Below are 22,069 nucleotides of genomic sequence, written 5' to 3' on the forward strand. Positions count from 1 at the left end.
TTGTACTAGATGATGGTCTGGCATAATTTGTTTTAATGAGAGTAAAACACTATTGGAATCCGTAAAAATTGTATAAAAACTATTTTGGTTGCCATTTTAAAAAATATGTTGGACTGCGAGAATTATTGCGTACAGCTCAGCAGTAAATATTGAACAAGAGGATGGGAGTTTCCTTCTAATAACAATATCCCCCACCACAGCTGCACTTCCAACTCCTGCAGCCGATTTGGAGCCATCTGTAAAAACATGTTTCCCATGATGTTGAGCAGCATGATTTAAAAACTCACTTTTCATTACCCTACTAGGTAAGGTATTTTTCCCTCCTGCCGTAAAACATACTTTAACAGGTGGATTACACCAAGGGGGAGACTTGGGATATCCTACCTCTGCTATCTGTGCTGTTAACAAGCCTACTTCTCTAGCATCATTTTTCAGCTGTATTTCCAAAGGCTTGGGCACTAGATCTGTTAGGAGCCCGATCTAAAGGTGCCCTAACATATTTATAGTTAGGATTGTTTCTCACAGCAAGGGACCTAGCTAAAAACCTCAAACTCAACTCCTCTCTGCGAATGGAAAGGGGAGGTATGCCAGAATCCACATAGAGACTGTCAATGGGAGATGTTCTGTAAGCACCTGTGCAGCATGCGAAGCCCAGCATTTGGAACAATATCAAGTTTTCCAAGTAAAGTCTTTGTAGCTGACCCATATATTTGGCATGCATAGTCTAACTTGCTCAGAGACAAAGATGTATAAATTCTAAGCAAAGTTGTTCTATCAGCACCCCAATCAAAATGCGATACAACTTTCAAAATGTTCAGTGACTTCTTAACCCTGATAGATAGGTCATTTATATGGGGACCAAATGTCATTTTCTTGTCAAAAATGACTCCAAGAAACTTGATATTATCCTCATATGGCAAAATACAATCATTTAAGAAAAGGGTGGGGATCTCTTCCCTTTTACGAGTAAGAGTAAAGCGAATGGCTTTGGTCTTCTGAGGTGAAAACATGAATCCACGAGAATTTGCCCATGCGGATGCAGCATTTATTGCAATTTGAAGATTTTGGCATGCTCGTAGTGCAGATGATCCACTACAGTAAATTGCAAAGTCATCGACAAATAGTGATCCTTGTATGCCAGGAGGTATGTGACTCATGAGACTATTAATAGCAACAGCAAATAAGGTCACACTCAATACGCTGCCTTGGGGGACACCTTCTTGCATGTAGGATGAAGATAGTTCTGACCCTACTCTCACTTTAATTGAGCGGTTTGATAAAAATTCTTCAATAAAAGAGAACATATGTCCTCCTATACCCCACGAGACCAATTGCTTTAAAATACCACCCCTCCAGGTCGTGTCATATGCTTTTTCGAGGTCAAAAAAGACACCCACCACCTGGTTTTGGTTAGAAAAGGCATTTGAAATTTCCCTTGATAACATCAGCAAAGGGTCTAGAGTACTTCGGTTCTCCTAAAAACCAAACTGCCTGTTAGATAAAAGATTTTTTGATTCTAGATACCACACAAGTCTGTTGTTGATCATTCTCTCAAATAGTTTGCATATGTAACTGGTCAAGGATATGGGCCTATAACTAGATGGCAGTTTTGGGTCTTTACCAGACTTGTGGCCTGGAATTACAATTGATGTATGCCAGGAATCAGGAAATTGTATGGGAAGCCATAGACCATTAAAGGTTTCATAATAAAAATTCCTTGGTATCCACTGGAAGATGTGATATCATTTCATACCGGATGCCATCCTCAACCTGGGGGCAGTTAAAGAAGAGCTAGAGATAGCATTTTGCATCTCCTCCATACTAAAAGGGCAGGTTAAAAGCTTCAGTATTTGAAGAAGCAGGAGGAACAACAGATGTTGATGCTCTAATTTGTTGAAATGCTGGGGAATAGTTATCAGCACTTGATACATGGGCAAAGTGCTTAGCAAGAACCTCTGCTACATCTTTGGGGTCTGATATATATCTATTATTTCCCTTAATATTGGTAGAGGCTTAGGACGAATTTGCCTTGAAGTTTTCTAATCTTGTCCATATTTCCTTTGAAGGAGTTTTGGTATTAATATTAGATATATATTTCTTCCAAGATGCTCTCTTTGCTTTTTTAAAAGTTCTTTTTTGTTGGCACAGGCTCTGAGGTACGCTATTCTATCTGCTACATAGTTTGTTCTCAAGTATCTTCTGAAGCAAGTTCGGGTCACTTTTCTTGCGTTGACCCATTCTTTACTCCACCAAGGAACTACAGAGCGATGAGGTAAACCGCATGTTTTAGGTATAAACTTGCTAGCATTATCATCAATAATATTTTCAAGATGTTGATAGGCATGCACTGGATATGTAAATTCATCATACTCTTTATCGGTGTGTGAACACTTTTCATAAGCTGCCCCAGTCTGCCTCGTCTATCTTCCATTTTGGTGGACACTGAGGAAGGAAATTATGGACATAATTTAACATTATTGGCCAATGGTCACTGCCATGTAGGTGTTCATTTACTGACCAAAGGTAGTCCAATCGAATGGATGAGGAACAGATTGACAAATCAATGGCTGATGTAGAGTTGTGGAATACATCATACCTAGTTGGAGAACCATCATTCATTAGTATTACATCATTGTTGTCGATTAATTCTTCAACAAGATTACCCCATCTATCGCACACATTTCCACCCCATAAAGTATGCTTTGCATTAAAATAAAAGGGGCAGGAAGCTGATTGATCAGGTCTTGGAGGTCAGAAAGGCTAAGCCTTCTTGGATTCCCAGCATGATCTAAGAGGAAAAGTTCTAAAGATGGTTTCAATATATGCGAGCATAAAGTAACTTTTTTTTCCGATATGAGTTCTAACTGCACATGCCTGTAGTGGTGTATTGAGTAGGATTGTTTCAAATTTTACAGATTTGTGAATAATAAAACCTGTACCACCTTGAGCTCTTGCAGCCTGCAAAGGAGGGGATCTACAAAAATGATAATTGAGTCCAGGATTAAATGGTTTGTCACTGATCTTGGTTTCCTGTAGACAAATTACCTTCGTGTCCGAGTCCCTGGTTAAAGTTTTTATTTGCTCAATGCTAGTACTTAGACCTCTGCAATTCCACTGGATAATAGACATTATCTTTTGTTATTATTTTTCTTTGTCTCATTTGCCTTTTGGGACTTTTCAGATGAAGCCATGTAAGGCCTGGAGATGGAAGGCTTTACTAGGCCACCACTCTTCTTTTCTTTCTTTCTGTGATCTTTATACAAGTCAACCTTGGGATCATGAGCAGTAGGGCACTTACCTGATTTGGATGAAGGTGAGGAGGATGGGGACCTTTTCCTCTTTGGAAGATCTTGTTTTCCAATCTCCATCAAATCAGGTAGAGATTCTACCTGAGACAATACATTTGAGGTGGTGGAAGCCACATTGGCTTCCTTGGAGGATTGTGCTAGATCTTCAACAGTTCGAGCACTTGGCCCAGAAGGCTGGGCTACTACCTCTCTAGGAGAGATGCTCCTATCGGTGACACTACTTTTGGTGTGGTGGAAACCATCTTGACCCCTCTGGAGGTTTGTGCTCTGGCTTTTTATAAGCTGAGCACTTGACCCAAGATGGCTGGGCCTACTACCACTAAGGGAGATGCACCTGATGGGCCAGGTGCTACCACTGGTCCCCCTGTGGTAGTAAGGGGTAGTGGATTATAATCTTTTGGTGGCATCTTAACCGCGTGAGCAAAATTATGTTGTCGATTGAGTAAATGCTTTGCATAACCTACGCTAATATGTTCAGCATTTGCTTTCAAGATGGCAGCTTCTTCTTTCTTGTATTCTCTACAAATTTTATCATTTGATTTATGATGATCTTTACAGTTTGCACAGGTTGTATCTCTGTTGCATTGGCCATGTTCTAACGAAGAACAGTTAATACAGATCTTCATATTATTGCAGTACCAGGAAGGGTGACCATACTTGAAACAATTAAAGCATTGTAAAGGCCTAGGTTTATATTCTCGAACACGTACTTTTCCATTCTCAATAATTATATGACTGTATGACAGGGGTTTCAAATGTTAAAACTACCATGCTTGTTTGAGGGATCTTACTTACTTTTCAAACATTAGCAGGGCACATGTCCAGAATTTCTGGTTCTGAAAATTCATATAGATCTTTATCAAAAACTACTCCCTTACCATAGCTGAAGCTCATATGTGGTTTAATATCCTTAATAGGATCAATTTCTGCAATCTTCATGCCACAAAGCATGTGAGCTTGAGTATCTGATTTTGCATTAATCAACAGATTGCTTACCGTATCTGCTAATATCCTTACTTTTAATTAAACCAACTTTTTTTTGTATAAATTTACTCATCTTATAATAGTTATAATTTTCTATCTTCCCAGATGCAATTATCCATGTTGGGGGCTTGGGGGTTCTTACTTCTGGAAGTCCATGCTCTACTTCTTTTTCCAACCATTCTTCTGGTTTATATACCTCTAGGTGTCTTGGTGCTTTATCACATAGAGCCCCAGAAATCAAACAATTGTCAATTCTTATGCTCTCTAAATTTTTATTTGCTTCTAAAGCAATCTCAAAACTTGAAAATGATACCCAAGCTTCCCAAAAGCCTTTACTACCATTAAGCTCCATTAAAATTTCTTTGATTGCCCCAAATCTACAGAAGGCTTCATGAATTATGTCATAGCTACAACCAATTGGTATGTTTTTTAAGTGGAGAATTTTCAGATTTTTTGTTGTATCTGGTAATGAGCCAGAACCAGAGGGTAAAGTATTACTGTTACTACAAGAATTATTTTCCACCAGTGCCGATAAATTATCTTTAACAACACTGGTCAGAGAAGTATTGTTGGAGGAATCCTTTTTATTGCCGAGGTTGTCAACAGAGCTTTCCTTATTTAAACAAGCCGAAGTCGTCCACAGTGTCTGGGGTTCGCCATTTGATCCAGGGGTACAGGGAACATTAGGTTTACTCATTAATTATTTTTGGGGGGAGGGAAGGGGTCAAAATAACAATGAAAAAAAAAAACAATGGAAAAAAAATAAAGTTTAAGGGAAAGAAAATATTTAGACTGTCTGAAATTCCAAAGAAGACACCGTTAGCCTTTCCTGGAATTAATTTCTCCACCAATGACACCTGCGAAAGCTGCTTACCAAATGTCCACTCCCTACCTACCACAAAAGGGATGGTACACTATGATTAGAGTGGGCTTAAGTGTATGCCAAACCCCAGCTTGATGGGATGAGAGCATTTCAAGATTACAATCATCCCCACTCTAATCACAGTAGCAGGCAAACCGGACAGAATGCCGAGAGTCCTATCTCTATGAAACCGGCCAACCCCTGGAATCCAAAGGCCAAATTTTCCTACGAGATAGTTCCGCGTGCCAGTATGGGAATACTGACACTCCTAGGTGTCCAAACATTTTCGGGCAGTTGGCAAGACCACCACAGCTCCCACAATTGATTTTGAAATAAAAACCGATCCTGGATACAATGTCTCCTCTAAAAAACCTGGACAGTGAAATGGGTAAGAGAGTTTTAACAGCAAGGTTGGAGACAGCTGATAATTATGGAGGAGGAATATGCAATAAGAAGTAATAGAAAAAGAATGAGAGAAATTTAGAGTAAAACTGAGGAAAAGGAATTCCCCAGTTCGAGAGCCCTCTTGCCCGTCACAAGCCTTCAGCACGGGAATGATATGCCGTGCTGAAGCCCGATGACTTCATCAAGGCATTCTCTCGTTAAGAGGGGACCTGCGATCGTGGGGACCTCTTCCTAGCCTCAGCCCGCGGCTGGTCTGCAACCGTCGTGTCAACCCTGGTAACCTGCGGATCGCTACGAGAGCAATCGCTGGCCTGGCGGGAGTAACCTGAGCGACCCTCGCCAGTCTTCCGCTCTGTGCCTCGGTCCTGGCGCTGAGTGAACTCGGAAGCCTGAGCCTTGGCTGTACGGTCACCCGCAGGTGACCGTACACTCGGTACCTCTCACGAATGAGAGGCCGAGCCGGATCCTAGTGTAGCGGCAGAACCCCTAGCACCAGGTGAGGAAGTACCGGTGTTAGCCGGTACCCCTCTGGTCCCCGTCTTCTTCTTCCTTGCGGAAGGAGAGACGGGCCCCGCTCCCGAAGGAGCGGGAGGACAAGCGGAAGAACCCCCCGTCCCACCGGAGTGAGACGGGCCCTTAGAAGTTCCTGAAGGAGACTTCTTAGGGGGGGAGGAGGCAGCCTTCTTCTTCCTCAGCTTAGAAGCCTTGGAAGTCGAAGGGGAAGAGGCGGCAGCAGGCAACGACAAAGAAGACGACGAAGACAATGACGACACCTTCCTCCTCTTCCTCTTCTTCTTCGTCAGCTTCCTCACGAGAGACGTCAGGTCCTCCATCCAGGACGGAGCCGGGGCTATTGCTGAAGCAACACGGCCCGGCTGCACCTGTCCGGAAGGACCCGCGACTGGGGCAGCAACACCACGGGCAGGAACGATATCGGCAGGGTCTGGTCCAGGCACGGCTGGCACGACAGGAGCGGCAGGCACGAGGAACGTCAGGTACAGCAGGAGGCGGAACAGCGGTCAGTGACATCCTGGGTACAGGTGGAAGGTCCAGGGGCAAACTCTTGGGCACCGAAAGTCAGGGGTTGAGGCGAGAGCGGCGAACATGGGTGGCGGTGGCACAACCCTCCTCAGGAAACCAGCAATCAGGGCCTGCACCGCAGCTGAGGGTGTTACAGTAGTGACATGCTGGGTGTACACCAGGTGAAGAGGGGCGGCATACCCCGGGGTCGAGACGGCGGTGGTGGTGGTGGTCATCGGGCCTTGAGTGACCGGAGCAGCACCCGCCAGGTGATGCAACAGCCCCCAAACGCTCGGTGTCCCCTTGAGGCCCAGCGAGAACCATACCTGGCCGAGGTCGTCGCCCGCAGCAGGAGGAGGCAAAGGTTGGGTTAGTAGGAGGGGTTCCCCCTCACACGGGGTGGGGGGGGGGACAAGCCCCACCCCGAACGAACGGAAGACCCCGAGTACAGTTGGATGTCGGGGTACCTCGCCCCCTCCTCTACGCCCTCGGCACCGAGCACACAATTCATGAGGATTCACTTCTGGGAAGGAGCGGAAGGCCCCACACTTACAGCCCTCCACACCAGGGCAAACTCTGCGGCTGATGGAGGGGCGTGGGGACGTCTCCAGCTCACGGGAATCCATATCACAATTAATGATAAAATACAAAAGCACACGTACTTACAGTGCTTTAATGCACACAAAAAGCAAACCAAGTTTGCGAAGACACAAAGCATACGGCGAAAGGCGGGCAGAGAGAGGTGGAGAACACGTCTGTCAACCAGCACGGCCAAAAGCAAAGTGGATCTTCACCTCCCAGTCGCGTGGTGCGCGGACTGTCGGACAACCGAACTCCCTTGTTCAAAGCTTACGGCCGGTTCCATCTGCCGCAAGTTACATTCCTATGTTAATAGACCGATGGTTTGTATTCATATCGGAACAATGACAAATTTACTAAGACAATTTGTATTTTTCATAGCTACAAACCTGAGGTCTTAACAATTGAATAATTTCTAGCTCCTAGCTGGATCCGGTTCAAAAACAGATGAAAGCAAGGAATCATGTGATATCTGGCAACGCATGCGTAGATCGGGTGAAGAATGGTCGAAGACCACTCACCTACAACAACGCGTCAGTCTTTCCCAATTCAGGATGTCTTAACACACAGAGGGGCGGCTTGAGTCGGGAAGTATAATGTTAAGACCTCTGGTTTGTAGCTATGAAAAATACAAATTGTCTTAGAAAATTTGTAATTTGTTCATATGCGAACAAACCACCGGTCTTAACAATAGGATAGACTCATACTTGGAGGGAGGTACAAGACATCCTAAACCAGCTGGGGGCCTACCCACCAGTCCAGCTTCCAGAAGAAATGACTTCTGGAGAGGAACTGATGCCCGTTGAGAAGCTAGATAAATTGATATCTAACCACTCAGACCCTGAGCGACGTACAATGATATATGGGAAAACCATTGTATAGGGAACCAAAGAGAAACTTTGAATGTCTAATAGCAAACCAACACACCAGGGTTTGTGCTACTCTCAACTCCTTGCCAAGGAGTGGAGCATATGCTACTGAATAGAGGGTTTGACATTTGCATGTTAAGCGACCACACTATCAGTATGACCACCTTACTCATTGTATCAGACCAGTCCAGCGAATAACACGTCTATTCCTTAACCCAACTGAAGGAAGAAGGAAAAGTACAAGAGAAAGAAGGAGACCAGCCAATTCACTCATTCTCTCATCCACATTATCATCTTAGGTAAGATACAAAAGTGCCCTGTTAGGGGGCAACTATGAGTTACACAACCTGTTGGGCAGCCACCACAGTACCCAGGGAAAACGTGTCCGCAGATCTGCGGGCAACATCCTTAAGATAGAAAGAGATGAACATGGACTGGCGTAACCAAGTACCAGAGCTCAGCACTCTATGTACAGCCAAGTTCTTTTTGAAAGCCAGAGAGGGACCAATACCCCTAACGTCATGTGCTCTAGCCTGCACAGACGTGATGGTAGAATCATCATGAGACAAGTATGCCTGTCTGATGGCTTCCCGTATCCAAAAAGATATAGTATTCCTAGACACCTCTTTCTTGTACAACCTGAGCTAACAAAAAGTCTGCGGCAGCCTGTCTAAGGTGCCGAGTCCTTTTAAGATAGCAACGCAGGGCAGGACCCAGACAGGGCACAACGAAAGCTCCTGAGCATCATCGCCCACAAGTCATTCAGTGATGGAATGGACAACGAAGTGAACCTGTCATCGTGCACAGAGGGATTTTGGGTCTTGGCCACAAATTCCGGGACAAATTCAAAGGACAACAACCCCCAACCCCTCGTGTGCTTCACCTCCGAGCTCAGATTGTGGAGCTCTCCTACCCTCTTGGAAGATGCCTAGTTCCTGTCAGATGAGCAACACAAGGGCTAATATGGACTCTTAGTGAAGCTCTTGAGAAACAAGGAAACATCCCACGTCTGAGGCTTGAGCTCTCTAGGAGAACTCGACTGTTCAAACCCCTTAACTAGCAAGGAAAGTTCCCAGGAAGAGATGTCGATACCTATAAGGTGTAACGCCAAACTCAGGGCCGCCCTGTAGCCTCTAATGGCAGAAACGGATAAACGTTTCTCGTCTCTGAGGAAGGTTAAAGTATGCTATTCGCTGAATAGAAGTTGTGAGTGGAGAAAAAAGCCGTAACGACACCAATCACAGAAAATCGCCCATTTGCTTTGGTAAACCGCGGAGGTCGACTTTCTGAGACTGCTGGACATATGCCCAGCTGTCCTTCTGAGAAATGCCTCTCGCTCAGAGGAGATACTTGATAGCCTTGAACCGTGAAGAGACAGGGATTCTACTGACTGGTGGAACATTTCCGCATGGGGCTGACACAGATGTTGCCAAGGGGGAATCTCCCTCAGAACCTCTGACAACAACGACAGCAGATCTGGGAACCATTCCGCCTGAGGCCACAGAGGGGCTTCCAAAGTCATCCTGAGACCCTGTGAACTCATTAGCCTGTTCAGAACTTGACGGATTAAACAAAACAAAGGGAAGGCATACACCTTCAGGTTGTCCCAGGGATGTTGGAATGTGTCCTCTGCTAATGCTAAAGGATCTGGGACCATTGAACAGAATATCTCCAGCTTCCTGTTGAAGCAAGTTGCAAAAAGGTCCAACATGGGTCTACCCAAAACCTAGAAAAGTTTGTCTGCTACCACTTGATGAAGGGGCTACTCTGTGCCTAGGATCTGATCCCGACGACTAAGTTTGTCTGCGACCACATTCTGTTTGCCTGGGATATACCTGGCTGAGAGCTCTACCTAATTGCTGACTGCCCACTGGTGAACCTCGACGGTCAAGGCATGAAGCTGACTAGAAACCAGGCTTCCGTGTTTGTTCACATAGGCTACCACCGCTGTGTTGTCCGACATGAGAATGACAGAATGACCTTCTACCTTCTCCCGAAACTCCTTCAGACCCAGAAAGGCTGCCTTCAACTCCAAGAAGTTGATATGTTGCTGCTTGTCCTATAAACACCTGAAGCAATGAGGCCGCCTACATGAGGCTGCCCAACCTGCGAGGGAGGCATCTGAGAACAGAAGGAAGTCCGGTGGAAGAGAACGCAGAGGGACACCCTTCGAAAGATTCTGGTCATCCAACCACCAACGTAGGTCTTCTCTCACTTCCCCTCGACAGAGAAACCATTAACAAGGGTGAGTCCCCACCGGAGACCAGAATCCTCCCAGTCTCCATCGCAGAGACCGAAGAAGAAGACACCCATGAGGGACCAGAAGAACCTGCGACTGATGAGCTGACTGATGTGGTTTCAACAGGAAGTTACGCGCCACCACCCGCAACTTCTCTTATCTCAATCTCTGATCCGACGGGGAAACTTTTTCCACTGTCGTATTGATGACCATGCCCAGGTAGAGAATCCTTTGACCGGGTACGAGGTTCAACTTTTCCTAGTTGGCTACGATGCCCAGTTCCAGACAGAACCAAAGTAGACGATCCCTGTCCTGCACCATCTTTCCCTGGAAACTGCCAAGACCAACTAATAGTCAAGGTACCTCAGCAAACGGATCCCCTGAGCATGGGCCCAACTTGATACAAGAAAGAGACCCTTGTGAACACTTGAGGGGCTGTAAGCCCAAAGCACAGGACTTTGAACTTGAAGACCTTGTCCCAAAGAGAGAAGCAAAGGAACTTCCTGGCCAGCGGATGTACAGGGATTTGGAAGTATATGCGTTCCTTAAGTCTATCGACAACATGAAGTCGCCTTCCCTCACAGCTGCCAACACCGAACACGGGATCTCCATCTTGAACCATGTCTTCCTAATGAAGTGATTCAAGGTGGATAAGTCGATCACAGGTCTCCATCCTCCCAACGCCTTGAGCACCAAGATGATGTGACTGTAAAACCCCAAAGACGGATGCACCACTTCCTCTATCGCATCCTTGTCCAGCATCTTCTGCACCTCCTCGCAAAGAGCCAAGAACTTAAGCAAATCTGGAGGATATGCCTTCCTGAGCTGCGGTTTGTCCGACAGAGGAGGAGAGAAATCCAATGGCAGTAGGTACCCCACCCAAAGGACATCTACTACCCACTTCTCCGACCCATAACTCTGCCACTTGGCCCTATGGCCCGCTAGGCAACCCCCTCCGTGCCACAGGAGAGGGAGAGATGCCTAACCTACCGACGCCCTCCTTTACCTCTGCCCCTTGGGCCCCTTGGCCTAAAGGAACGAGAGCGAAAGGGACGTTGATCCTCTGACCTAGGCTGAGTCGAACAGGAAGGCCCTGACAAATATCGAATTTCTCGATGGCCTACCAGGCGATGATCTCCTTGATCATAACACAAACAAAAATTGTACCTTAAAAATTTAATTCACAACTTCTAACAAATTAATGTATATGTACTATTACTGTTTACCACAAGCCAAATACAGACCACAAAAGATGACTAAAGCCAAGTTTAATTGTCTCGGTTCACTTTTAGATTAAAAAAAAAAAGTTAACCACACAAAACTTGTAGCTCTCACAGGGTTGACTGCATGTATTTGTATATATGTATAATAGTACTGTATATAGTACAGGCAGTACCCCATTATCGGTGGCCTTAGTTGACCCTTTAACGCCGATTGGACGTATTAAACGTCGACATACATTGTCTGTCGGGTGCCGATTGGACGTATGGTACGTCGATAAAAAGTGTTTTTTTTTTAATTCGCGGAAAAATACTTATACGCCTACCAGGCGAAAACTTTTGAATCACCCGCCTTCGGGGATGCTGGGAGCTCACGGATTAAGGTGTTGTTTTGTTTACAATCGTTACGCAGGTGCGCAAGCACGAATTTCTTTCTTATCGCACTAAAAAGTATCAGTGACACATCTCGGAAATTATTTCGTCACTTTGACATAATTTTTGCACCATTTTAAATTAGCCGTTACATGGAGTATTATATATGAAAATGTGCGCAATTTATGTAGAATATAACAAAAAAAATACTCATGATTGTAGCTGTTATGAGTTTTGAAATATTTTCATATAAATAACGATAAGTGCCAAAACTTTGACTCTACCGAAATGGTCGAAAAACGCAATTGAAAGCTAAAACTCTTATATTCTAGTAATATTCAATCATTTACCTTCCTTTTGCAACAAATTTGAAGTCTCTAGCACAATATTTTGATTTATGGTGAATTTATGAAATAAACTTTTTCCTTACGTCTGTGCGGTAACTCTTCCGAAAAAATCATAAATTTTTTTGTCCGATTGTCGTAATGTTTGCACCATTTTAAATTAGCCGTTACATAAAGTATTATATATGGAAATGTATGTAATTTCATACACAATACAATTAAAAATAACCCATGGTTGTAGCTTTTATCAGTTTTGAAATATTTTCATATAAATAACGATAAGTGCAAAAATTTCAACCTTCGGTCAACTTTGACTACCAAAATGGTAAAAAAATGCAATTGTAAGCTAAAACTCTTATATTCTAGTAATATTCAATCATTTACCTTCATTTTGCAACAAATTGGAAGTCTCTAGCACAATATTCTGATTTATGGTGAATTTATGAAAAAAAAAAAAATTTCCTTATGTCCGCATGGTAACTCTTCCAAAAAAAATCATATATTTTTTCGTCCAATTGTCGTAATGTTTGCACCCTTTTAAATTAGCCGTTACATACAGTTTTATATATGAAAATGTGTGCAATTTCATGTAGAATACAACAAAAAATAATTGAAGGTTGTAGCTTTTCTCTTTTTCGAAATATTTGCATATAAATCACGATAAATAGAAAAAAAATCACATTCGGTCAACTTTGACTCTACCGAAATGGTCGAAAAACACAATTGTAAGCTAAAACTCTTACAGTCTAGTAATATTCAGTCATTTATCTTCATTTTGAAACAAATTCGAAGTCTTTAGCACAATATTTAGATTTATGGTGAATTTAAAAAAAAAACTTTCCTTCCCTCCGCACGCGGATTCTCCGCCACAAATCTCTGAAATGCGTACGTCGCATTCTCATAATATTTGCTCCATTTCATATTAGGCGTTTCATAGAGTTTTATATATGAAAATGTGCGCAATTTCATGTAGAATACAACAAAAAATAATTGAAGGTTTTAACTTTTGTCATTTTTGAAATATTTGCATATAAAAAATATATTTAAAAAATTTGACATTCGGTCAACTTTAACTCGTCCAAAATGGTTGAAAACTGCAATTGTAAGCTAAAACACTTACAGTATAGTAATATTCAATCATTTATCTTCATTTTGAAACAAATTGGAAGTCTCTAGAACAATATTTAGACTTATGGTGAATTTTTGAAAAAAACATTTTTTTACTTCCGTGCGTTACGAATTCATGCATCTTTTTGTGATAATATTTTCTCTGTGTTGCTTTGATCGTTTTACAATGTGTTATATACCAAAATGATCGCAATTTAGTGTATAATACAACAAAATAAAAAGTAACTCGTTAGCTTCAACCGTTTTGCTCAGAGCATGATTTGAATACAATTATATATGAAATTTTGTTTTTGCGCTATCATATATCGCATTATTTATATATGATAATGATTTTTTTTTTCATTTCTGATGGTTGCATACTAAACTTCAGGCAATGACAAAAAAAGGAGCCAAAAATGAACTCTTAATCTTGAAAACTAAGCGCGCTGTGATTTTTTGAAAAAAAAAATTTTTTTCGCTTCGGTGCTCACTCCGAGACCCCCTCAGCATACAGGAGACGATTTTTATTATACCCCTTCGGCGTTAAAGGGTTAATGGCGATGCAGTTTTATGGGGTTAGACCAGCAATTTATGGTGCCATAACGTGCAGAGTTCCGGTTATCGGCACGGTGCCAATAATAGAGTTATGGCACTATAACATACCTAAAGGAGGTGCCATTAACCAGTTATAGGCAGTCCCCGGCTTATGACGGGTTCAGCTTACGATGTTCCGAGGTTACACCGCTTTTCAGTTACATTTATCAGAAATTATTTCCAGTTTTACGACATGTTCCAGGATTACGGGGCCTACAACGCTGATCTGGCAGAAGAAATATGACTCCAAAAATGAAAAATAACCAATATTTGAAGGGTTTTTTTTTTTTATGAAAAAGGCAATCAGAATGCAGTTTACATAGTTTTTAATGCACCCAAAGCATTAAAAGTAAGGTTTTCTTAGGATTTTTGACGATGTTCCGGCTTACGACGATTTTTGGCTTACAACGCGTCTCAAGAACAGAATCCCCGTTGTAACCCGGGGACTGCCTGTATTGTCATAAATCACCAAATTTCGGTTAATGGCGGTTTTCCCTTATCAACACTCTGCCAAGAACAGAACCCCCTCTGCCGATAATCAGGGACTGCCTGTACTGTAAGGATTAAGGGTTAATGCAGTAACATAAGTTACATAACATTTAAAAAAAAACATAAATCACTAAAAAAAAAAAAAAATGGGCCCAGCATAAAGTTTTAACTAAAATGCATGCGGTACTCATGATCAAACAAGTCAATGAATAAGAGAAATTGGTAGAAGAAAAGGATAAGTTTTCTCTCTCGATTGTTACGTTACTTTTACTGCTTTGGCAACTATTCAGCCCTCTTTTGTCAAATAAACAAGATTAAAATTCAGACCAACAAAAACAGTATTGCTACTAACCTTATGGCCTCCATAGAATGCAATTTCTTCCGCATTTGTAATGATTCGAGAATGTATGGCACGAAGATAACCTTTTCGATGAGCTTCTTCTGCAACCAACATTCCAAACTTAGGTGACACACGCCGTAAAATTCTCCCTGTGATGATCACAACTAAAGTCCCTAGAGCTGGTCCTGTAAAAAGAGTAACATTAGAATACATAATTCAATTCTTAAAACAGTCTTCTAGGCTTCATATGACATACTATTGTTTAATGGAAGACTAAACATCTGAGCCTTTATGAAGGGGCTAATTTACAAAAACAAACTGACTTAATAGGTATTGTGCCAGACACCGAGTCTTGTGGAAAGAGTAGATATGAAGCAATTTCTACAGAAAATGCAGTTTTAAGACTCATTAACCCCTAATGGATGGGGTAATAAAGGGATTTTGACGAAGGAAAAATCTATTTCTGGGTGATTGGCTCGTGTCGCCCTATGAAAGTATCCTTAATATCATTCTTTCTAGGTAAAATTAGCCTAAAATTACCAGAGAAAAACAAAATTAAGAAAATGTCAGTAAAACTGACTCGCTCACTCTTAAAAAGAAGTGTCGGTATGATAAAGGGGCGAGTGTGGAACACTACCACGAGCCAAACACCAATTAGAACTTCCTGTCAGAATCCCCCCAAGAGAGAGCTGATACCAACGGGCGATGCAGCCTCTACTACTACTACTAGAGGACGCCACGGACAGCAGCGCCCCTAGCGGACATCCTTAAATAAAACAGTTAAATACATCTTGTCCTGCAAGGGGGGGAAAACAAACTATCAAAAAAGGGGGGGTTTCATAGGGCGACACGAGCCAATCACCCAGAAATAGATTTTTCCTTCGTCAAAACAAATCCCTTTTCTGGGCTCAGCTCGTGTCGGCCTATGAAAGAGTACCAGAGAAACAGACAAGATGGAAAAAGGAACAATGAAAAACAATTAAAAATGATGGATATAATATAAGTAAATCAATTACAGCATACAAATTAAGCACTTAAACTAACTTATTTTAACAGTAAAATAATAAAATGTTAGTAAACTTAAAGTACTTAAATGGTAATTAAAGTAAATTACAAAGATGCATGTAAAATAAGGAAAAATTGGGATTTACTTAACAAAATACAAAATTTCAAAATATATTACACCATGTGTCCTACCCTAGCATAAAAATAAGGTAGGTACACTGAAATCCATCATCAATACATTATTTCAAAATATATACAAACACATTGTGACTGAAGTTCATCATTAACATAAAATGGTGAATATATACAAACATATTGTGTCCTACCCTAGCATAAAAATAAGGGTAGGTACACTGAAGTACATTATCAGTACAAATGTGGATGTCCCTAGCAAAAAAATAAGGGACAAACCACTATATGATACAACGGCTAAGGCTATGATGTTGAGTAGCCTGACGATAGGGTGAGGCATGTTGGTTTATGTAGGTAGAAAGGAGACCTGGATTCTATACTACAACTACTAAACAGTATCAGGGGAAACTATGTTTCCCGCTGCTACTGCTGAAAACTTTAAAGATTCCAAGGACTTTAAATAATGCCGTTTAAAGACTGTCGGGGATTTCCATCCAGTATACTTTCTAAGATCCTCAAAATTCATATGTTGGAAATAATTAATTGAGGTGGCTACTCCCCTATATCATGTGCTTTGGGAATGACTCAGGGTTGGCTTGTTTAATAAAGTAAAGGATTTGCTGCCTAATGCCTTTAACTGATAAAGTACCACCTTTTTCTCTCATGAAGAGAGCACCTGAGGATCTAGAAGAAGTACGAGATAGAAAGGCTCTAAGAGTTGATACTGGGCAGAGAGAAGGATCCTGCGGAAGTGGGATAACCTTCCAAGGGGCCCACCTTGCAAGAGGATCTTCATTTTTGGCTAAAAAGCTACGATCCGGAGCAAGTAGAACTTCTCCTGATGGGAGGAATTCCACATGACCCGCATCCCTGGATAGAGCCGACAGTTCTGAAATTCTAGCTCCTGAGGCTAGGCTTAATAAGAATAATGTCCTTCCTCAGGAGCATTATGAATGTACAAGATGAGTTGTCAGTATCTGAAGCTAGTTTGAGGACGTCATTTAAGAACCATGAAACTGTAGTAGGCCTCTGGGAAGGTCTAAGTCTAGCACAGGCTTTAGGGATAGATGTGAAATAAGATTCAGTCAAATCTATCTGAAACCTACTTGAAAGATTTTCTTCAAAGCCGATATGAGTGGTAATCGTGCTAGCAGCTAAACCTTTTTCAAATAAGGATCTGAAAAAGGATATAGCCAAATTAACTGTCATGGTTGTAGGTGTTCGATTCTCTCAAGAAAGATGCTAATTTTTTAACAGCTGAGTCATATTGTCTAATGGTTGACTCTCCCTTATCTGATTCTAGGAAGAGAATATTCTGTGGATCAATGTCAGCATCTTTATTAGCCGCAAACTTCATGAAGTCCATAAAGTTAGGGTCTGGAGAGTTCCTGAGGAAGCGAACACAGTCCTCATTTGTACTGATTGTGACAGTTTGGGATTGGGGATCCGTTGAGGTCGGAGACCCAATTCCAAGAGAAGAGGATACCAGTTGCTCTTGGGCCAGTCCGGTGCAATCAGAGCTACTATCCCTTTGAAAGACCTTAGTTTGTCTAGGACTTTCAAGAGAAGATTCACTGGAGGAAAAACTAAATTCTCCTCCACTGATTCCAATCTAACGACAGGGCGTCCGTGGCATAAGCCAGAGGGTCCAGGTTGGGGGCCGGCACATAGCAAGGGAGCTTGTGGTTCGCTTGTGAGGCGAAGAGATCCACTTGGAGACCTGGGACTCTCCGGCTTACCCACTGGAATGACCCGACGTCCAGAGACCACTCGATTCCAGAGGAACTGACCGGGACAGAGCGTCTGCTATCACATTTCTTACTCCTGCCAGGTGAGTGGCAGACAGATGATTTGCCCATTTTGTTTGTTTGCCAATGCAAAGATGGCTATCATGACATGGTTCACATGTTTGGATTGGACCCTCCTCTGATGCAATGAACTACCACTGCACTGTCCAAAAACTAGCCTTAGATGAGACTTCTTCGGGGGAAGCAGTCTCTTCAGAGTAAGAAATACTGCCATTGCTTCCACACGTTTATGTGGAGCTGGCGAAATTGAACTGACCAAGTCCCCTGAACCTGTTTGAACTGAGAGTATCCCCCCCACCGGAGGCAGGGATGCGTCCGTGTGAATGGTTAGCACTGGGAGGGGATATTTGAAGGGTACTTTCTTGGCTAAGTTCTTTACTTTTGACCAAGGCCGTAGTTGGTTGCGAAGGATCTGTGGAATTACTGACAACTTGTCTCGATATTTGGAGTTTGCTTTGACTGCCAAATTCGATTTATATCTTTCAGCCTTGCTTTCAGAAGGATATCTGTTACCGAAGCAAACTGAAGAGACCTAGGATTCTCTCCTGGTTTCTTCTTGACGTTTGTTTGCATTTGAGGAATTGCCTGACAGATTTTGCTATTTCCTTCCGTTTGGCCACTGGAATTGATAGATTGTGGGAAAGACAAATCCCATTGGATTCCTAGCCACTGAAAACGAGATTCCGGAGTAAGTCTGGATTTCGTTTTGTTTATCTGGAACCCCAGATGTTCCAGAAAGTGAACTACCTTTTTGGTAGCTTCGAGACATTCCTCGACTGTTGGTGCCCAGATCAACCAATCGTCGAGGTATGCCGCTACCATTATTCCCTGAGCTCTCAATTGTTGTACAACCACTTCTGCTATCTTTGTGAATACCCTGGGGGCTACATTCAGACCGAAGGGCATCACTTTGAATGAGAATGTCTGATTCCCTAGCCTGAATCCTAGGAATGGGCGGAAGTGTCTGGCTATAGGGATATGATAGTATGCGTCTGTAAGATCGATGGAGCATGTGACGGCTCCACGCGGCAGTAAGGTCCTTACTGCGAGAGGGTAAGCATCTTGAACTTGTCGCAGCGAATGAAAGAGTTTAGCTTTGACAAGTCTAAGATTACCCTTCTTTTTGTTGAGCCTTTCTTTGGCACGCTGAATAAGCGCCCTTGAAATTTTAGATGTTTGACTCTCGCAATAGCTCCTTTCTGAAGGAGTTCTTCCAGCGCTAATCTATCAATTCTTTGACGGTACCTGATGAAAGATTTGATTGGAGGGGGATCTTTGATCCAACTCCAGCCTAATCCTTTGGACACTATGCTCTGTGCCCCATTGCTGAACCCCACCTGTGGCGGAAGAGGAACAGCCTCCCTCCTACCTGGGGAGCCTCATTGCTGATGGGCGGGTTGGCCACCACGCCCTCCTCTGAACTGTCTACTCCTCGTGCCCCTTCCTGCGCCACGCTGCGAAAGTAACCTCTCGCCCTACCTCTCGGTTGAGAGTAGCCTTGAGCCTCATAGGCAGGGTTGAAGGCCGGCGAGATAGCGTAGGAAGTGGATGGTTGAGATTGTTGGGGCACCAGGAGGAAAGGTTGGTTCTGTTTAGAGGTGGAAGGTTGTCCCTGTTGGGTAACTGGGCTGCCTGCACAAATTGCTGCTGTTGTTTGGAGTCTTTTATAAGGCTGGAACCTCTTACCAGCCTTCTTTGGTTTCTTGCCAGCAGTGGGAACGGATTCCTGTTTCCTCTTTGAGGAAATACCCCACCTAGCTCTAAGGCTCTGGTTGAGTCTAGCAGCTTCGTGGTGGACCTCGTTCACTGCGGACTCTGGGAAGAGATCCGCTCCCACATGCTTGCAGCCAAGAGTCTATTAGGCTCATGCCTGATTGTGCACTCTTGTAGGACATGCTTCCGGCAGTTCCTCCTAGCCTGGAAGAAGTCAAAGGCGTCCGTCAGAACGTCTGAAACTGAGATTTCGCCAGAATCTTGAACAGCGGTCCGAAGCGTAGGAAAGGGCAGCCATTTCAGTGATGATGAGGGAATTGAGGGACCTGCCAAACCTAGTCCGCGCATCGAACTCTGCCTGGATTAGGGAATCCGGCAGCCTAGGTAACTTTTCACCGAACTGGTCCATGGCGCAGTCCGGCTTGAGTTTACCCAGCGTGAATGTAGCTGGACAGGTTTTCCCACAATTCTCGAAGGCGGGGGGGGGGGGGAAAGGGAAGCGAGGAGAAGTAGACTCCGCCTCCCTCAAAACTGTGGAATGGGCTCATCCTTGAGGACTGCACCTGAAGAGACTTCTCCACCAATTCGTGGCGCGAACGGAAGAGAGACGTCCTCTTCCGTCGCGAAAATAGTGAAGGGATCTTGTAGGCCTTGGAGTCTAGTGTTAGTACACTCCCAATCCTCAAGGCAGTGAACCCATTCCCAAGCTGGGCGTGATCTCTACTGCTAAAGAACTGACTTCCTTAGATTTGTGTCTCTCGGTCGTGAGAGCCGTTGGCGTCAGCCTAGCATACCCGATGAAAGGCTGCGACAGACCCGAGGGTAGAACTCGAAGTCCTCAATCCTTCTGAGTTCCACATCCTCGATAGAAAATCATTCCGTCCTTGAATGGAGGCGTAGGCGCTACTCTCCATGGGTTCTCCATAGAGAAAGCTGGCAAGGAGTCATAAGGTGGGAGTTTGAAGAATCCCCGTGCTAGATGCAAGGGGAGACTGGGGGAGGAGCCTGAGCTAGCCCAGCTACTCGGTCCTCATTCCTCTCTCAATTCTATTAGAGAGATCCTGGATTCGACTGTCCAGTTTGAGACAGACTGTTTGACAGTTGGGCAAACATCTGCTCGAACCCCGCGTTCCCAGTGCGGAAATTTGGGAGCCTACTAGCACGCCCACCTGTTCCATCACCCCTGCTGAAGACAGTAGAGGGATCGCAGGTGCTGGTGCTTGCTACCCCTTACCGGCATAGCGGAGTGGAAGCAGCAGGAGGCGGAAGAAGGCAGTGACTCGGTGGGCTGGGAGTGCGAGCCTTCTCCTTCGAAGCCTTGCTTCTGGAGCTCTTCGATTGGGAAGAGACCCGGCTTTGTCTTCACCGCATCGGCATAGGAAGTCGACGACTTCTTAGCGAAGAAGACGAAGACGATTCCTAGAAGTCGACTTAGACAAGGTCTCGGGTTCTCTCTTTCCCTTCTCCTTAGGAGGTTACAGAGAGAGCTGGAGAGCGAGAGCGACTAGGATCTCAGATTTTTTTTTCCCACAAAGCCTTGGAAAGAAGCGGCGCAAGAAGAGTGGGGACAGGTCAGGAGAAGATCCAGGAGCACCCAAGGAAGACCTTGGGCCCGTCCCGACATACCAACCTCAACCAACAAATACCTCACCACCTACCGGCCATGGGCTCTAGGTTAAGGTCCGGCCAGGGCAGCGACGTCCGGAACCGACTATGTGAGGCTACGACCCCAAACGATTGCTGGAGTTCTTCTTGCTGAATGGAGGCTACATCAGTGGGGCAGCGGACGAGGGGTCGAAGTAAACCCGTCGACTTGCCCGCGGGGAAGATCTGGATGGCCAGCTTCCTATCCAAAATGTAGGCTGGCCCTTGGCGGCGTTTTTCCCAAAGCCGCCCACACGCTTTCAGGGTGGCGAGGGCGACTTCCCTCACGCCGCTAGCCTGAAAGAAAGGTGAGATTAGCTGCCAGTTGTGGAAAGAGGTTAACAAACTTACGACTAGAAGGTTGTTAGTAAAATCATCAAGTAAGTCTATAATGGACTTACACCCAATCTCCCAGCTGACCGACTAGGTCGTAGCATATAGCGCAGGCCCCTCAGGGTGCCAGACGATCAACTCGTTGAACGACGTGGCACAAGGGGCATGGGACCTGCACTCGTCATGTCCACAGGGGTCGTAAAGCGTCGCATTACAAGCTGGGACCTGGCAGTTGGTAGCCTGTAAGTGAAAAAGTAGCATGAGTACCAAGTAAACACGTTACAGCCTAACATATGCTCCAGCTGGTGCCGGAGCGATAAGTTAGATAAAACCAGAGCCCCGCCAAAATACGTGTGGTTCGGTAACCAGGTTGGAAGATAGGCTATGGCTCCGCCGATGGCGGAGGCACAAGAAATCAACCAACTAGGAAAGAGGGGGTGGTGGTAACCTGGAAACCACGACGGAAAGAGGCGGGGATGGTTGATAAAATAATAATTATAACACACAATTCATTGTAAATATCTTAGAATTAGGGTATATATCTTAAAATAACAGAAATAAAACAACGTCTCTCCACCCGTTTACTAGAAGAGTGCGTAGGTCAAGGGTAAGCTCCTTCCGGTGTAACGGCGGGAGATGATATAAGGATATAGTAGGCAAGCAAACCGACCACTCTGTAGTGCCCACCCTGCCCGCTAGCGG

The 22,069-nt window shown here is 44.1% G+C and overlaps 1 protein-coding gene across 1 annotated transcript in view; it reads right to left on the reverse strand.

Moving 5' to 3' along the window:
* Positions 1-3,583: 3,583 nt before the first annotated feature.
* The window catches only part of LOC135216472 (ATP-binding cassette sub-family D member 1-like), a 73,645-nt gene continuing 55,159 nt past the window's right edge, over positions 3,584-22,069 (reverse strand). Inside the window, exons 2-4 of the mRNA XM_064251841.1 lie at positions 14,745-14,917; positions 4,104-4,144; positions 3,584-3,827 (exon numbers count right to left, since the gene is read on the reverse strand). Coding sequence (XP_064107911.1) covers positions 3,584-3,827; positions 4,104-4,144; positions 14,745-14,917 — 458 coding nt within the window. The remainder of the gene's footprint in view (positions 3,828-4,103; positions 4,145-14,744; positions 14,918-22,069) is intronic.

Source organism: Macrobrachium nipponense, chromosome 6, assembly GCF_015104395.2.
Source record: "Macrobrachium nipponense isolate FS-2020 chromosome 6, ASM1510439v2, whole genome shotgun sequence".
NCBI classification, from domain to species: domain Eukaryota; kingdom Metazoa; phylum Arthropoda; class Malacostraca; order Decapoda; family Palaemonidae; genus Macrobrachium; species Macrobrachium nipponense.